Source organism: Cynocephalus volans, chromosome 4 (assembly GCF_027409185.1).
Source record: "Cynocephalus volans isolate mCynVol1 chromosome 4, mCynVol1.pri, whole genome shotgun sequence".
Taxonomy (NCBI): domain Eukaryota; kingdom Metazoa; phylum Chordata; class Mammalia; order Dermoptera; family Cynocephalidae; genus Cynocephalus; species Cynocephalus volans.
In genome coordinates this window covers 33,027,873-33,044,844 of record NC_084463.1, presented here as the reverse complement: position 1 = coordinate 33,044,844, position 16,972 = coordinate 33,027,873, and the positions used below count along the sequence as shown (strand labels likewise).

Sequence of the window (16,972 nt, the reverse complement as noted above, 5' to 3'; positions counted from 1 at the left end):
CACAATCTCTGGATTATCTTCTTTTGTTTAATGTATTTAATTATGAAATAAAATAGGAAATATTTTTACTTTCTGTGTGTAAAGCTACTGAATATTAAAAACAAGTCCATTTACAAAAATTACACAATGACTATTTTCTCTCTTTTTGAACCACTTTCAACATTGACCTGTGCTTTCCCTATGATTTTCTTAAGAACTTTTAGAATGACTCATGATAAGTTTTATGAAGATACAGACTTTATCAATGCAGATGTCAAGTCCTACAGAGGAGAGTACTTTTCAATATTCTTTCTTTAATTGCTTGCTCAGTGTATATCCTATTCTAACACAAGTGAGGAGTGATACTATGAGGAGGTCATGAAAGCCCAAAACAAAACAAAACAAAAAAGCAAAAATGAAAATGTTCATGTCGTATAAATGCAACATAGATGCGTTATTTCAGGAATGCAAACGCATTATCAGAGTGGTGGGAGGCTTAGCATCAGCCTCATCTCTATCCTTCTGTCCCACTGCCCTTCAGGAGGACAGAGTGGAGGACATGACCAACCACACGACAGTGATGGACTTCATCCTAATGGGATTTTCTGACACCGTGGAGGTTCAGGTTTTCCATGCCTTTCTGTTTTTGATGATTTACTTGCTGACTCTCCTGGGGAATCTTCTCATTATTGTCCTTGTCACCGTGGACCAGTGTCTTCACACCCCCATGTACTTCTTCCTGAAGAACTTATCATTTCTTGATGTTTGCCTTATTTCAATAACAGTTCCTAAACTTATTCTGAACTCTTTATCACATAGAAGCATCATTTCTTTTGCAGGATGTGTGCTACAGGTCTTGTTAGTGATTCACTTTGCTGGGTCTGAGCTTTTCGTCCTCACGGCCATGTCCTATGACCGCTATGTGGCCATCTGTCACCCACTGAACTATGATGTCACCATGAACAGGGGAGTCTGTGTGCAGATGGTAGCTGTCTCTTGGCTCCTTGGGAGTATCTTTGGCATCTTATACTCAGCAGGAACTTTTTCTTTACCTTTCTGTGGTTCCAGAAAACTCCCACAGTTTTTCTGTGATGTGCCCTCTCTCCTGAAGATTTCTTGCACCAACAGGCATATTACCATTGATGTTAGTGTGGCAATTGGAGTCATTTATGCTATTTTTTGTTTAGTGTCCATTGGATTTTCATATATTTACATTTTCAATACAGTTCTGAGATTGCCATCTGGACAAGGGCGGTCAAAAGCCTTCTCCACCTGTATGCCACATCTCATAGTTGTGATCACGTTCATTATGACAGGCACCATTGCCTATCTGAAGCCAGTCCCTGATTCCCCACGTCTTGTGGATTTTTTGGTGTCTGTATTGTATTCTGTGTTGCCTCCATCTCTGAACCCCATAGTATACAGTCTAAGGAACAACGAAATCAAGGCAGCTGTGTGGAAGATTCTATGGAAACTAAGCCAGTATAAGTTTTATGGGGAAAACAATAGAGCTAGTATCTAGAAAGGCTGAATGTAATTATTTTTAACAATTCCATGAGTTCTTTGTAATCTAGGGTAAATCCTTCAACATTTTTTATTTAAATAAAACACGTATCTTATTTTAAAATGCTAGAATAAGGTTCACAATTCCTGTTAATTAGTCAACGGTGATTTATGACAGAAATTAAGAGTTGGATATTTGTCACTTAGAGTGTGCTCCCTGCAAATCAGGCTTCAGAAGCACAATGGCAGGCCTCTAATGGCCTACGCAAGATGCCCGTGATAGTCATGTCCTAATTCTTGGAACCCATGAATATGTCACCTTATCTGGCAAAAAAAGACTTTGCAGATGTGACAAAATTAAAGAGCCTGAGATAGGAAGATTATTGTGGATAATTCACGTTGGCACAAACTAATGACATGGGCTAAAGAAAGGAACTGTCTAAGCTGTGGTCAGAGTGGCGTATGTCTATGGGAGCATCTCTAGATGGTCTTTCAATGCTGATGTTGAAGGTGGAAGATGGACGTGATCCAGAGAATGTGGACAGCCTCTAGAGATTAGAAATGCAAGCAAACAGATGTTCCACTCGAGACTCTAGAAAGGAATATAGCCTTAATGGCAGCCTGAGGATTTTAGCCCAGTGTGACTCATATTGGAGCTCTCAATTATAGCACTGAAAAATAACAAAGTTGTGGTATTTTAAGCCTTGGAGTTTTTGATAATTTGTTATAGCAGCAATAAATAACTAGCATAAGCTTAAAACTCTTGTGTCCATAAATGTCTCCTAAATCAGCATTTCTGGTACGAGCAAGTATGCAGACTTTAACACTAAAGTTTTAGTAAAAAGTCAGGAATGTTGAAAAGAACACACATATCTACTCAAAGTTTCCACCATATAGTGGGAAAATATGCATCTTATGTCTTCTTTTGCATTTATCAATATTATTTTACAGATGAATAAAATAAGAAACTAATACTTTTTTAATTTTAGCATCAATATTATGACCTTATATTTTCAAATTTTCATTAAAATGAGGTTAACTTTTAATAACTTGATTTTTTTTTAAATTAATCAATTCCCTAATTCTTTTTTTTTTTCTTTTTTCTTTTTTTGTGGTGGTGGTGATGTTTGTTGTTCTTAGTACCCAATATATTATGATTAATTTTTTGGTGGCCAGTTATTTGGAATTTAGACTCTCAGTTTGCAGATGGCTTTTAAAATTATTTCTACTGTTATTTTATGTATAATAAAAATGTAAACTAAATGCATTTTGTATTGTGTAGAAGAATTAACAACTAATTGAAAATCATTAGCTTAAGCCGTTATTAAAATATTGCAGATGAGAAGCGAGGTCAGCTCTTAGACGAGTGTTTTGCAGGAAGCAAGTAGCTTAAACATTTAATCGAATAGATTGGAGAAGGTCAATCAGCGTTTACCTGCTTGAGAATTATTTTCTGTTCAAATTCTTGGAAGGTATGTGGAAATAGATTTCAATAGCTGCACGACAGTATGCAGGAACAGCAAGATTGGGGCTGCTTTCTAATAGCCTTTGAATTTTCAATATGGTTTTAGAAAGAAGAGCAGCAATCAGGGATAAGGTCTTGCTAGGGCTGGTAGGAAATTCTCAGTCTGCCAATATTCTCATCACAGGGACATTGTTTTCTGCTCCTGAAATCACATCTTTTTTCATATTTAATTTAGTAAGGCTCTATTTGAACTTTATTTTAATTATATGACTTTCTTTGTGATACATTATTTGATATTTAGCATCTATCATTCCTTTCAATGTCACTGCTAACCCTAATATAATTTACAGGACATTTTGCACTTTTTTGAAAATCCTCATTTGAGACATCTGATTAGTCAGATACCAAATTTTGACATGTACTTGGAACTTTCTTATTTTCTGTGAAAATAAATTAATATATTTATTTATGTTAATATATAATAACAGCTGATTCCTCAATATTCTCTTTTTCAAAAAGTTGTTTCATTTTACACATGGCAGTAATGCTAGCACCTACCGAATGTTAACTTTGTACTACCTAATGAGTTAATAAATGTAAATCAATAATTATGTTGCCTGTCATAAATATGTACTCAATAACAGGAATATTAATTAATATACTATTTCTAGTAGGTTATAAAAATGAAGTGAATTGATGCCATTACAGATTTGGGTTAGACACCATTACAAAATTAAACTTTTGCATTTCATTGTTTTGGTATATGTATTTATATTCACTCATATTTCTCTCATTTATGCTTGTATTAATAGCAAGAACGATAAATAAAAGTAGACTTTTGTTTCTACTTTGGCATAGTCTCCTGAATCCATGCTCTATCCGGATGAAAATATTACATACTAAATCAAAATTTACATGTAGCTGAAAATTACTTACTAAGGAGACCCATTCCTGAAATGCTAAGTGTTGTGGTATGGATCATTTTAGTCAATAATATCCCTTCCCCTGGTTTTCCAAAGCCTCCTCTCTGAAGCCTTGGTCAGTTTTCATTGCTAAATCATATGATAATAGCTGGGTGATTTCACAATAAATGAAATATACATATGATTTATCCTTAATATCAGTAAGAGGGAGAAAGGGACTCAAAGTGGCAACTCGATTGAAAAAGACTACAGAATGCAGAGCAATACAACAAAAAGCCATTTTCATTTCAGACTGAAATAAATATATCAGTAGGAACCTGTCCTTGTGAGAAAGTTGCTGCATTAATAAGATAATAATAACTTCTGTTTTCATTTGATCAGTGTGTAAAAAATATTTAGAAATGAGTATGATGTTAGCTGTGGGCTTTTCATATATGGCCTTTATTTTATTGAGGTAAACTCCTTCTATACCTAGTTTTTTGAGAGTTTTTATCATGAAAGAGTTTTGAATTTCATGAAATACTTTTTCTGAATCTATTGAGATTATTGTGTTATTTTTATCCATTCTATTAGTGTGATGCAACGCAATTATTAATTCGCCTATTTTGAACAATCTTGACAACCCAGGGATATATACCACTGGTGATGATGTATAATCCTTTCAACGTTCTGTTAAATTTGGTTTTCAAGTACTTTGTTCCAGATTTTTGTATCTATGACAGACCTGAAGGGAGAAATAGCAATACAAAAAATGTGAATGTATCTCTCTCTCTCCATATATATGTATGTATATGTAAATAGATAGACAATTTAAAAATAGTTTATAAAGCCTCAAATCTAATTAAATGTGTAAGTATAAAGAACACTTAAATAAAAAGCACTTTTGCATGTACTATACATTTAATAAATATCCAAAAACAGTGCATTTAATAAATATTTTTAAAAAGAGTAATGAAATGTTGTAGATAGAAATTTTTTTAAATGATCTGGTCTACTTTTCTCATTTTAATTAAGAAACTGGTGGTGAGATAGTTAAAGCAGGTTAACTGATGTCACAATCTGAGGAAGAAGGAAAAATATTCGACAAATTCATCTGTCCAGTAAAGGCTCAATTACACAATTAGGAATTCATTGTGACTCTTATTTTAGATCACAAAATTCAGTTGAAATCTGAATGTTTAGTCAAAAATCTCTGGAATTTCTGGAAAGGTCACATGTCCTGTATATGTCCTTGTGGAGACTGAGTCAGTTCAAAACAGACTGGGATTCTACCACCTTCTTTTAAAAAATTTATTTATTAATATTATTTTTTTACATTCTAAGATGTTGCAGAGCAGTTGTGCGGGAGGGGGAAGGGAAGGAGGAAGGAAAGAGCGTGTGAGGAGTAGGAAGCAGGGGGTGCTTGGTCAAGGCCTGTGGCACCCCTCCTCATTCCAGCAGGGGAGACCAGGAGGCTTCCCGCATGGCTGGGTCATTGCTGGGCTGGATATAGGCTTCAAGGAAGTGTGGCTGAAACGCTTGGCCTCCCAACCAACCCAGCCCAGGAGCCTGGGGTGCTTCCTGCCGTGTCTCAGTGGTCATCAAAGGGCTGTGTGTGGTAGTCAGGGGGACATGACTGAGGCTCATTGCCCTCCCCCATTCCTGGCTTGGGAGCCCAGGGGGCTTCCAGTCATTCTAGGTTTTACAGGTGTTTTTGGTGGTGTTAGAACCTTACTAGGTAATATCAAACTTTGTCTCCAACCTGTGGGTTGGGTATTTTGTTTTTTCTTTCAGTTCTGTGTTGGATTATTCACTGTTCCACCACCTAAACTCTGCACTGGAACTAATTTGCTCTTCTTTGCTTACTTCTAAAACGGAACTTCCTGTAGGAACCAGCACTGGAGCCCTGTAGTTGAACTAAACAGCTACTTTCCTTCTAGTTCCCTGGGGAAGGCTTTTTGTGCAGCTCAGTTTTTTAAAAAATATTTTATTTTATTTTATTTTGTCAATATAAAATGTGGTTGATTATTGTGGCCAATTACCGAAACCTCCCTCCCTCCTCCCTCTCCCCCCTCCCTCCCAACAATCTCCTTTCTGTTTGCTTTTCGTATCAATTTCAAGGAATTGCAATTGCTATGTCTTCTCCCCCCTCCCCATATTTTTTGTTTGTTCTTTGTTTTTTTGTGTGTGTGTATTTATTTATTTATTTTTAGCTCTCACAAATAAGTGAGAACGTGTGGTATCTCTCTTTCTGTGCCTGCCTCATTTCACTTAATATAATTCTCTCTAGGTCCATCCATCTCATTGCAAATGGCAGTATTTCATTCTTTTTTAGCAGAGTAGTATTCCATTGTTTAGATATAACACAGTTTCCATATCCACTCATCTGATGATGGACATTTGAGCTGGTTCCAACTCTTAGCTATTGTAAAGAGTGCTGCGATGAACATTGGAGAACAGGTATACCTTCAACTTGATGATTTCCATTCCTCTGGGTATATTCCCAGAAGTGGGATAGCTGGGTCATATGGTAGATCTATCTGCAATTGTTTGAGGAACGTCCATACCATTTTCCATAGAGGCTGCATCATTTTGCAGTCCCACCATAATGTATGAGAGTTCCTTTTCCTCCACAACCTCACCAGCATTTATCGTTTAGAGTCTTTTGGATATTAGCCATACTAACTGGGGTGATATAGTATCTCAGTGTGGTTTTGATTTGCATTTCCCGAATGCTGAGTGATGTTGAGCATTTTGTCATGTGTCTGTTGGCCATTTGGATATCTTCCTTAGAGAAATGCCTATTTAGCTCTTTTGCCCATTTTTTAATTGGGTTGCTTGTTTTCTTCTTGTAAAGTTGTTTGAGTTCCTTATATATTCTGGATATTAATCCTTTGTCAGATGTATATTTTGCAAATATTTTCTCCCACTCTGTTGGTTGTCTTTTAACTCTGTTAATTGTTTCTTTTGCTGTGCAGAAGCTTTTTAGTTTGATATAATCCCATTTGTTTATTTTTCCTTTGGTTGCCCACACTTTTGGGGTCGTATTCATGAAGTCTATGCCCAGTTCTATTTCCTGAAGTGTTTCTCCTATGTTTTCTTTAAGATGTTTTATTGTTTCAGGGTGTATATTTAAATCCTTAATCCATTTTGAGTTGATATTAGTGTACAGTGAGAGGTATGGATCTAGTTTCATTCTCCTGCATATGGATATCCAGTTATCCCAGCACCATTTGCTGAAGAGGCAGTCCCTTCCCCAGTGAATAGGCTTGGTGCCTTTGTCAAAGATCAGATGGCAGTAAGTGTGTGGGTTGATTTCTGGATTCTCTATTCTATTCCATTGGTCAGTGTGTCTGTTTTTATGCCAGTACCATACTGTTTTGGTTATTATAGCTTTGTAGTATAGCTTAAAGTCAGGTAGTGTTATGCCTCCAGCTTTATTTTTTTTGCTCAGCATTGCTTTGGCTATGCGTGGTCTTTTACTGTTCCATATAAATGACTAGATAGTTTTTTCCATTTCTGAGAAAAATATCTTTGGAATTTTGATGGGGATTGCATTGAATTTGTATATCACTTTGGGTAGCATGGACATTTTCACTATGTTGATTCTTCCAATCCAAGAGCATGGGATATCTTTCCATCTTGTTGTATCCTCTCTAATTTCTCTCAGCAGTGGTTTGTAGTTCTCATTATAGAGATTTTTCACCTCCTTGGTTAACTCAATTCCTAAGTATTTTATTTTTTTGGTGGCTATTGTAAATGGGCAGGCTTTCTTGATTTCTCATTCTGCATGTTCACTATTGGAGAAAAGAAATGCTACTGATTTTTGTGTGTTGATTTTGTATCCTGCTACTGTGCTGAAATCATTTATCAATTCCAACAGTTTTTTTGTAGAGGTTTTAGGCTGTTCGATATATAGGATCATGTCATCTGCAAACAGGGACGGTTTGACTTCATCTTTTCCAATCTGGATGCCCTTTATTTCCTTCTCTTCTCTGATTGCTCTGGCTAGTACTTCCAACACTATGTTGAATAGGAGTGGTGAGAGTGGGCATCCTTGTCTAGTTCCTGTTCTTAAAGGAAAAGCTTTCAGCTTTTCCCCATTCAGGATGATATTGGCAGTGGGTTTGGCATATATGGCTTTAATTATGTTGAGATACTTTCCCTCTATACGTAACTTATAGAGGGTCTTTGTCATAAATGAGTGCTGAACTTTATCAAATGCTTTTTCAGCATCTATAGAGATGATCATATGGTCCTTGTGTTTGAGTTTATTAATATGGTGTATCACATTTATTGATTTGTGTATGTTGAACCAACCTTGCATCCCTGGGATGAATCTCACTTGATCGTGATGAATAATTTTACGTATGTATTGCTGTATTCGACAATAAATTATTTCCACTGCAAAATTTTAAGTGGTAGGAACAGCAAATAATCCAACACAGAACTGAAAAAAAAAAATACACCGATCAGAGACAAAGTTTGATACTAACCGGTAAAGGTCTAGCACCACCAAAGAACACCTATCAAACCTAGAAGGACTGGAAGCCCCCTGAGTTCCTATGCTGGGGAGGGCAGAGGGCTGTGGGCCTCAGCCATACACCCCCAATGACCACAGTCAGTCCAGCGATGACTACCAGGCTGCCGCCAGAAGCACTTAGGGCTCTTGAGTCAGTGCAGTGGGGTCCAAGGACATCAGCCATGACAACCCGACATCCACAACCAGCCCAGTGACAACCACTGAGCCACCACAGGAAGTTCCCCAGGCTCCTGAGCCAGGGTGGTGAGCATCAACGGCTTCAGCCACACCCACCAATGTCCGCACCAAGCCCAGTGATGACCACTGAGCGGCCACCAGTAATGTCCCCAGCTCCTGAGCCAGGGTGGTGGGGGCCAAGAACCTTACTCACACCCCCTGACATTAGCAACCAGCCCAACAACAACCACCCGTCTGCCACCAGAAAGACCCTGGGCTCCTGAGCCAAGGCAGTGGGGTGCCGAGAGCTTCACCCACACCCCATGACATCTGCATCCAGCCCAACAATGATGGAGCTTCTGCTGGAAGACCTCTGGATTCCCCTGCTGGAAGGAGGGGGGTGCCACGGGCCTCAACCACACTCCTTCCTCCTCCTCCCACCCTATTTCTCTCTCCCTTTCCTTCTCCCCCTCCCCACAACTGCTCCGCTGCAACATCTTAGAATGTAAAAAGATAATATTAATCAATAAATTCATTTAAAAAAAATAAAATAAAATAAAGCTCTTATTAATGTTAAAAAAATAAAAAATAAAAAGGTAAGTCCTCAGCAAAGTATGACCACCACAATATATGAAAAAAGGAGGAGTAGGGCCTTGACTAGGTGGGATTTTCCTGGTCTGGGAGGAAAAGAGCACGTAGCACAACCTCGGGAGATGTCAGGGACTGTGAAATAAGGAAGAGACAGCGTGGGTTTTACACGCGAACCGGAAACAGCCTTCAGTCTGTAGTGACTGTAACGTGTGTCTGACACCATCCCTTCTGAGTGGGTATGTTAGGTGTTTTTCACACCGACTTATGTGAGCCAACCATGCACAGCCGTAAGCGTGCTTTTAGCAGATCGTCTAAACAAAGTGAGGTCCACGCCTGCTCATAGAATTGGCTTCATCCATCTGAATTTCTGTACTAGCTTCAGTTGAATTGGGACAGGGCACTTTGTACATTTCCTCAAAAGAGAGTGGGAAGCCTTCTTGCATGGAAGGATCTGGTGGTCAGTATCTGGGAAGGAGAAAATTAGGGTGAAACCAACCCTCCATGTATATACAACTTCTTTCTCCATGCAAATATCTGCAAAAATTTGACCATATTAGAATAAAATCAAGAAATGAGGCACTCTGTTATTCTCTATTAGAGTGAACATTTGAAATCATACACATAGAAAAAGAAAGTGATTTTATTTCCCTTTCATTAATCATTAAACAAATGAAAAAAGGTTTATAATATACATTTTAGCCAATCCTAATCAACACATAGTCAGTACAGGGGTGAGTTTTAAGCTCTTATAATATAAGGATTGGTTGATTTTTATAGTTTTGTGCTTGTCTAGAGCCACATACGTGTCATAGATCAGGCCTGTTTCTTGGCACCAAGTACGGGCTCAGGGGTCAAATTGTTGAGCCTGGTCATGGCCTTGGAAATTATTAGTTTCATTTTATCACTTTATTTTATTACCTTTTATTTAATTATCTGAAACCTCTTGAACATCCATTCCATCCATCCCCAGGTCTATCTCCTCTTCCCTTCATAATCAATCAATCAAAATAATGCTTTACAGTCAGAGTCACTATTCAAATCATATCTCACTCCTTCTACAATGTGAAAACAAAGGTAATAATCCAACACACAGAGAGTTTTCAAACTTTGATGAACCTTGAGAAACTTATGTTGAGTGAAACAAGCAAAACACAGACTGATAAATACATGTGCTCACTCATATTTTGGACCTAAGAGAGAAAGGAAGGCAGGAAAGAAAGACCACAGTAGTGCCCTGTTCTTACAGAGGGAGGGAACATTCCCAGGGCTGCGAAGTGGAGTGCGGGGGAGACGGGGAGGTGGAGATTGGTTGGGAGACAAATGGGTGGGGACACAGGGTATAAAAGCAATTTCTTGTAATTTGTATCACATGAATATTCATAATAATAAAAAATAAACAAAATTTAAAAATAAGTAAATAAAATAAAATAAAAGGCAAAAAGAAAAAAAAGAGAATGATCCACTATGGAGTAAGTTTGGGATGTTTGAATATAGAGTATCTACTTCGTTATGTGCATTTGTATTTGCCCATGTAAAAGGAAACCAGTAAACTAAAATTGCTTACCGAAAAAAAAAAAAAAGAAAAGAAAAATGCATGTTAAAGTCTCAGAGGAATGTCTAGCACATAGTTATTTGGAGTTGTTATTAGGAGTAATTAGGCATGAAAAAGACGCTAAATAGCCACATAGTGTGCAGCAAAAAGCAATTAAACCAGTATATAGATAAATAGTATTTTAATAATATTTTATAAAATATATTATATTCATATTTTATAAAATGTATATATTTTATATAATATATTATACAATATATATTATAATAATTTATATCATTAATATATATAATGTTTTTATATTTTTTTCCAAATTAGCACTGTCCAATGAAAATATAATGCAAGGGGCTATATGTAATTTTAGTAACAGTTGAAATTTCCTTTAATAATATATTTTAAATTAGTGTATCTAAAACATTGTCATTTCACTATAATAACTGTAAAAGTTATTAATGAGTGTTTACATTTTTCTGTCAAGTCTTTGAAATCCATTTATAGAACAACTCATTTTGAATATTCATCTTTCATTGGAAATAATCTGTATATTTTATAAAATTGGCAGTGAAAAAACCAGATTTTTATACTCAGGTTGTTTCAAACATACTTTTTTTTCAATATACAAAAATTTAATGAGTGAGTTAATATTCATTGTTCTTACATATTTCTTGTTTTGTAGATACAACTGTTCAACACTGTTTTTGTTTTTGAATGATCAAATCAATATTATTAGCATGTTCATCACTACAACTAGTAATTTCTGTGTCCCTTACCCAATTATTTCCTCCTTCCCCTCTCCCTTTCCTGCCTCTAGTAACTAAAGGTCTATTCTCGCCTTCTGAAAGTCTAACTTTTTATTGTGGTTTTTCTTAGCTCCCACTTATTAGTGGGGACATATGGTATTTCTGTCTCTTACAAGCATCCCAATAACTATATCAAGTATCAGTTTTTAAATTCAAATTAATTAAAAGCACTAATTTCATTCCTCAGTCATAGTAATCATATTTCAAAATACACAACAGACACATGTCTACTGATGCTATATTTGATAGCACAATTTTAGATACCTCTCACTTAAAAACTACACTTAATTATAGAATTTCTACCTTTAATTAAATAACCTATGACTCTCTAATGCATATTTTTGGAAAAATTGTATGCCCTTTTCTGTGTCTTTTCCCTGTCCTTCCCGCTTGTATCCTCGCAATGTTGTGCTGTCCCATATAATTATTTTCACATATTGGTTTCTTAAATTTGTAAATTGGAATTGCAAATATTTGAACTCATCTTAAACCTCTATTTACATTACCATATTGATTGATCACCCTCTGACATATAGCCCATAGTCAATGAAAGCCCATTTTTTTTAAACAAAAATTTAAATAGCAAGTATTGGATATTTGATTGAATCAGCTACTGTTGGATTTTTTAAAATAAACATTGTTAACAGGTCAGATCAGATTTTAAAATGATAAACACAGTTTCACTTAATTATAATTATTCTCTACATATACTGCATATCACAGCATAAGGAAAGGAGATAGTACATTTCATAGTTAAAGGCAGTGTTGGAAATAGAATAAATAAATCTGTTTTACACCATACCAAGTTTAGACTCATCCATAAACCCATAACAAACCACTACGGATAAGCTTTCTGAAAGTGCAATACAAGTTTTGTTTCAACATATGAGGAAAACATTTTTTTTCCAGATAACTAGAGGTCCTTTAAACTAAGGCAGAAATATTATTTCCATTTATTTTTATCTGAATCATCATTGTGAAGGTAAGGTTTGGGGGGAAAAAAACAGTGGGAGTGCATCATAGAAGCAATATGTAAGCATGCAGGGTTCTCAATAGTTTTGTCACATTCTTTTGTAATGCATGCCGGTATGTTATAATAAAAGTTATAACATACTTTTATCTCTCTGTGGAGAGCAGGTACAAGAGTGCAAATATGGTGAACAGAGGGTTTCATAGCACAGCCTCTGTAGAGCTAGGGCTAGGGTCTGGAGCTCACAGACCCCACAAACCCATTGTCCAGACTATGTCAAACTCTTCACACACATGTCTATGAGCTAGGCAGTCCAAAGAGAAACTCAGAAACTCACCTGCTACTAGCAAAGTCCAAAGAAAAACTGAGGAGCTGCCAGCAAAGTAAGCATGCCCTATTTTTTAGACGTGAGGTCTCTGCCAGCCAGCCACTGATTCACAAAAACTGAAGAACACACAAGAATAGCAAGAAACTAAAAAGATATATGGGTGCACATGTGCACTAACTCCACCCACACACAACTTGTTTACAAAGAATGTGCTGCACCACCCCCAACCAGACCTAAGGTGAGGGGGCCTGACTAAACTATTCTATTTTCCCCACATCTTGTCATAGAAAATATCAACAATATACTCTATGACTGTAAAACTACATGACTGAAGGATCAAAGACTATTTTAATTACAGTTCTTTCCTTTTAACTTAAAACAAAAAAATCATCTCAGTTCTCCTTCATTACACTACCTCTTCCCCTTTTTTTCCACTTGAAACTTTTTGTACTTATATGTACATTCACATATGCATACTTTTATGACTTATCACTGGCTTTTTATGATTGCTCCATAAAAATTTAGTCATTATTCAATGAACTCAATTCTCAGATACACATTTTTTCATATTTCAATTATATATCTCTATAACAAAGATTCAAATGAAAATTTATATTTTTATTAATGCAATGTTTATTTTTCCTGAAAAAGACATAATTAAATTTATAGTACATTTGAAATAAATTGACTCAGGATTAAGACCATGTTCAAGGAGAAGTAATAACAAAACTATTATATGCTCAGAACTGTGAATTTCACTGTAAAGATAAATCAAAGAATTTATGCCTCACCTTTTCATGCAAGCATCAAATAAACCAGTTTCTGTGTTCTATCAATGTGCTTACTAAAAGAGATATTTAAGTTAAGTTATTTTCTGTCAAATATATGTACAAGGCTTTCAATGAGAGATATTTAAAGTATTTTCTGTCAATTATGTATAAGAGTTTAGAAACTAGGAAATGTGTAATTAAGCACTTTCACAATCCTCTATACCCAGACTCTAGCCAGGCTAGACTTTGAGTTTTGGTAGAATCTGGACAACTAAAGGATTTCATGAGGCAGGCAATCTGAGCAAAGTTTCAAAGGTTTCTGATTTTCACTATTTTGTGAAAATTATGATTTTAACTTAATTTGCAGTTTTTCAAAAATGCACTCAATTTTCTCACAAGTTCCATTTCTTTGACTATTACACGGTTGATGAATTTTATATAATTACTCTCACATTTAAGAAGATGGTTCTCACATATTTTTTTTCTAATGTAAATTATGCTTTGAACTCAGACATTTTCCTCTGTATTAAAAGTTTCTTTTATCTAATGTGTTGATTCCTGTGGTGATGCGTGGTGACGTGTGAGGCTGTGGTGAGCACATAGAGTTTGAAAGGTATTGCCAAAGTCGAGAAACATATTTTGTTACATTCTATGCTATGAGCTATACAACTAAAAACAGGCTCCTCATCTTCCCTCAGTCTCACTTGTCCCACCTCTTTGTGTTAATGCATTGGTCGGAAGGACTAACAGAGTCTGATATGGTGAAGGTAGTGAACAAATATTAATTTTCATCTTTATAAAGAAAGCAGTGAGCAGACTAATAAGGCATGACAGGACTGTTTTCTGTAGCAGGAAGTGGAAAATAATTTTAAATATTTAAGGTACTGGGGGTCTTGTATGATACTGAAAGTCAGGAAAAGGTAGGATTTATCACAATGTTAGAAGCAGTGGCAGATGCTACTTTCATAAATTCCAATCACTATAAAAATAATTATCACAACGTCAGGAATTGACACATTAGATAAAAGAAAGTTTAATAAAGAGAAAAATGTCTGAGTTCAAAACATAATTTACATTAGAAAAGAAAAGATGTGAGAGAATCATCTTCTTAAATGTGTGAGTTATTGTATAAAATTCATCAAGCATGTAATAATCAAAGAAGTGTAACTTGTGACAAGATTGAGTGCATTTCTGAAAAACTGCAAATCAAGTTAAAAATCATAATTTTAAATTAAAATAATAATTTTCAGCAAATATTGAAAACCAGAAGGTAGTTGAATCAAGACAACTTAAGAGGTGCAAAATTTAGGATAATAAATCATTAACTAAATAAAGAGAATGCCAGGAAAGAAGAAAGCACTGGAGAAATGAGAACCTCAATACAAATCTCACGTATATGGAGCTTCAAAACAAGAGTAAAAAATCATCAAAGGTGTAGTAGAAAAACCTTCATAATTTTTTTTTTGTGTGTGGCAGCTGGCAGGTAAGGGATCAAATCCCATGACTTTGGTGTTACAAGGCTGTGTTCTAACCAACTGAGCTAAACAGCCAGCCCCACCTGCAGAATTTCTATACCAGTAGGAAATGTAAAGTGAAGGCGTGTAGAAAAAGACTTATTTTCTATTAAAGCCGGCTACCTGAGATATCACTAACAAGACCCCTTCATATATTGATCTCTAAATAGAAACAATTCCAAACAGCTAGTTAGTGGCAGAACAAAAAAGAAAATATTACTTCATAGCTTCAACTTTAGTCACCTTTCTATTACTCCGCTGCTTCTGACATTGCACAGGACTTTACCTAGAGCGGATTTAATGTCTTTGTTCCTCAGACAGTAGATAACAGGGTTCAAGGTCGGAGGTGCTATACAATAGAACACAGACACCACCACATCTAAAATAGAAGGTACTTCAGAAGCTGGCTTTAAATAAGCAACAGCGCCTGTTGCAAGAAACGTGCTCACAACAGTGAGGTGAGGCATGCAAGTGGAAAAGGCTTTGGACTGGCTCTGTCTGGATGGGAACTTTAACACAGTGGAGAAAGTATACACATAGGAGACCGCAATGCAAACTAAACACGAAAAAGCCTAACAGACCCCAATGACCACACTGGCATTAATGATGACGTGCTCTTCAGAGCAAGTGAGCTTTAGTAGGGCAGGGACATCACAGAATGTCCCTGCTGAGTACAAGATTCCCAAGGCCCCTCCATTGACCGAGGACACAGCCATCAGCTGGACACAGGATCCTCTGCTCATGACAGCTTCATAGTGCAGAGGGCGGCAGATGGCAACATAGCGATCGTAGGACGTCACGGTAAGCTTGCCAGTCTCTGACCCAGCCAATAATATCACCAGGAACAACTGCAGCACACACGGCGGGAAAGAGAAGGTGTCAGTGAAGGTGGTAGGGTTGAGGATGGATTTGGGAACTGTGGCAGAAATGAGACACAGATCTAAGAAGGGCAAATGCCTGAGGAAAAAATACAAAATTAGGGTGTGGAGGCCTTGGTCAAGATTAGGGAGGAGGAGGAGGATTAAACTCTAACATGGCCACTAAGTAGAGCAGCGAGAAGAGCACAGCACGCAAGCCCCGCAGCATCCAATTCTCCATTCATCTCATAAGCAAGAATTCTGTCATTAGTGTCTGATTTGTCATATTTTAAAATTATAGGCCACCTATTGAGTAAAGAAAAAGTGTTATATTAACATAACAAATAAAATATTGTTTTTTCATTGTTGAGGTGTGTCTAGTTTAGCATCAAGGCATAGGCAGAAAGTTCAAAAATACCAAGGTATTTATATTTCTTGTTGACTCAGGTGTAAACCAAGTATGGGTATAACTGTCCAATGTGCCTTAAATTTATTGGAAAAGAAAAAAAAAAGACACTACTCTCACTAATTACTTGAAATTATTATTGAGGAATTTTATTTCTGTTGGGAAATACAGGATTGGCTACGTAATTATAATTGTAATAGAATGACATTTTTATGCAAAAATATTATTCTAATTGATATAATTTTCCCATGGATTTGAAGTGACGGATGATATTTCTGCTTGCTGCATATGCAACCTGTTAAAACAGTCACTATTAGGAGGTGATACTATCATTTATTATCCTCTTCCCATTGAAGGATATTAAGGTTGTTTCCCCATTTTTTAAACAAAAAGTTTAATTCTTTGGTGAAAATGTTATTATAGTATTTCTTGTTTCTTTAATGAAGATATCTGGCATAGTACAAAAAAGTAGAAGGCTACTAAAGAGATTTTGACAAACTGATTTTCAAATGTATACAGCTTTTTTCAATGAAAAGAGCAAAACCTGACATTAAGCCAGATGATTAACATAATATTCTAGAAAGGATTTAACAAACAACAAAAACTAAAAAAAAAAAACAAAAAAAAAACGTGTTA

General features: G+C 36.1%; 1 protein-coding gene and 1 pseudogene across 1 annotated transcript; one reads left to right on the top strand and one right to left on the bottom strand.

The window, feature by feature from the left end:
* Nucleotides 1-538: 538 nt before the first annotated feature.
* LOC134375939 (olfactory receptor 14A2-like) lies at nt 539-1,501 on the top strand. Its single transcript, XM_063094667.1, has one exon. The coding sequence runs from the start codon at nt 539-541 to the stop codon at nt 1,499-1,501; it is 963 nt and encodes a 320-aa protein (XP_062950737.1).
* Nucleotides 1,502-15,312: 13,811 nt separating this feature from the next.
* LOC134374713 (olfactory receptor 14K1-like) lies at nt 15,313-16,216 on the bottom strand (annotated as a pseudogene).
* Between the last annotated feature and the right edge of the window lie 756 nt (nt 16,217-16,972).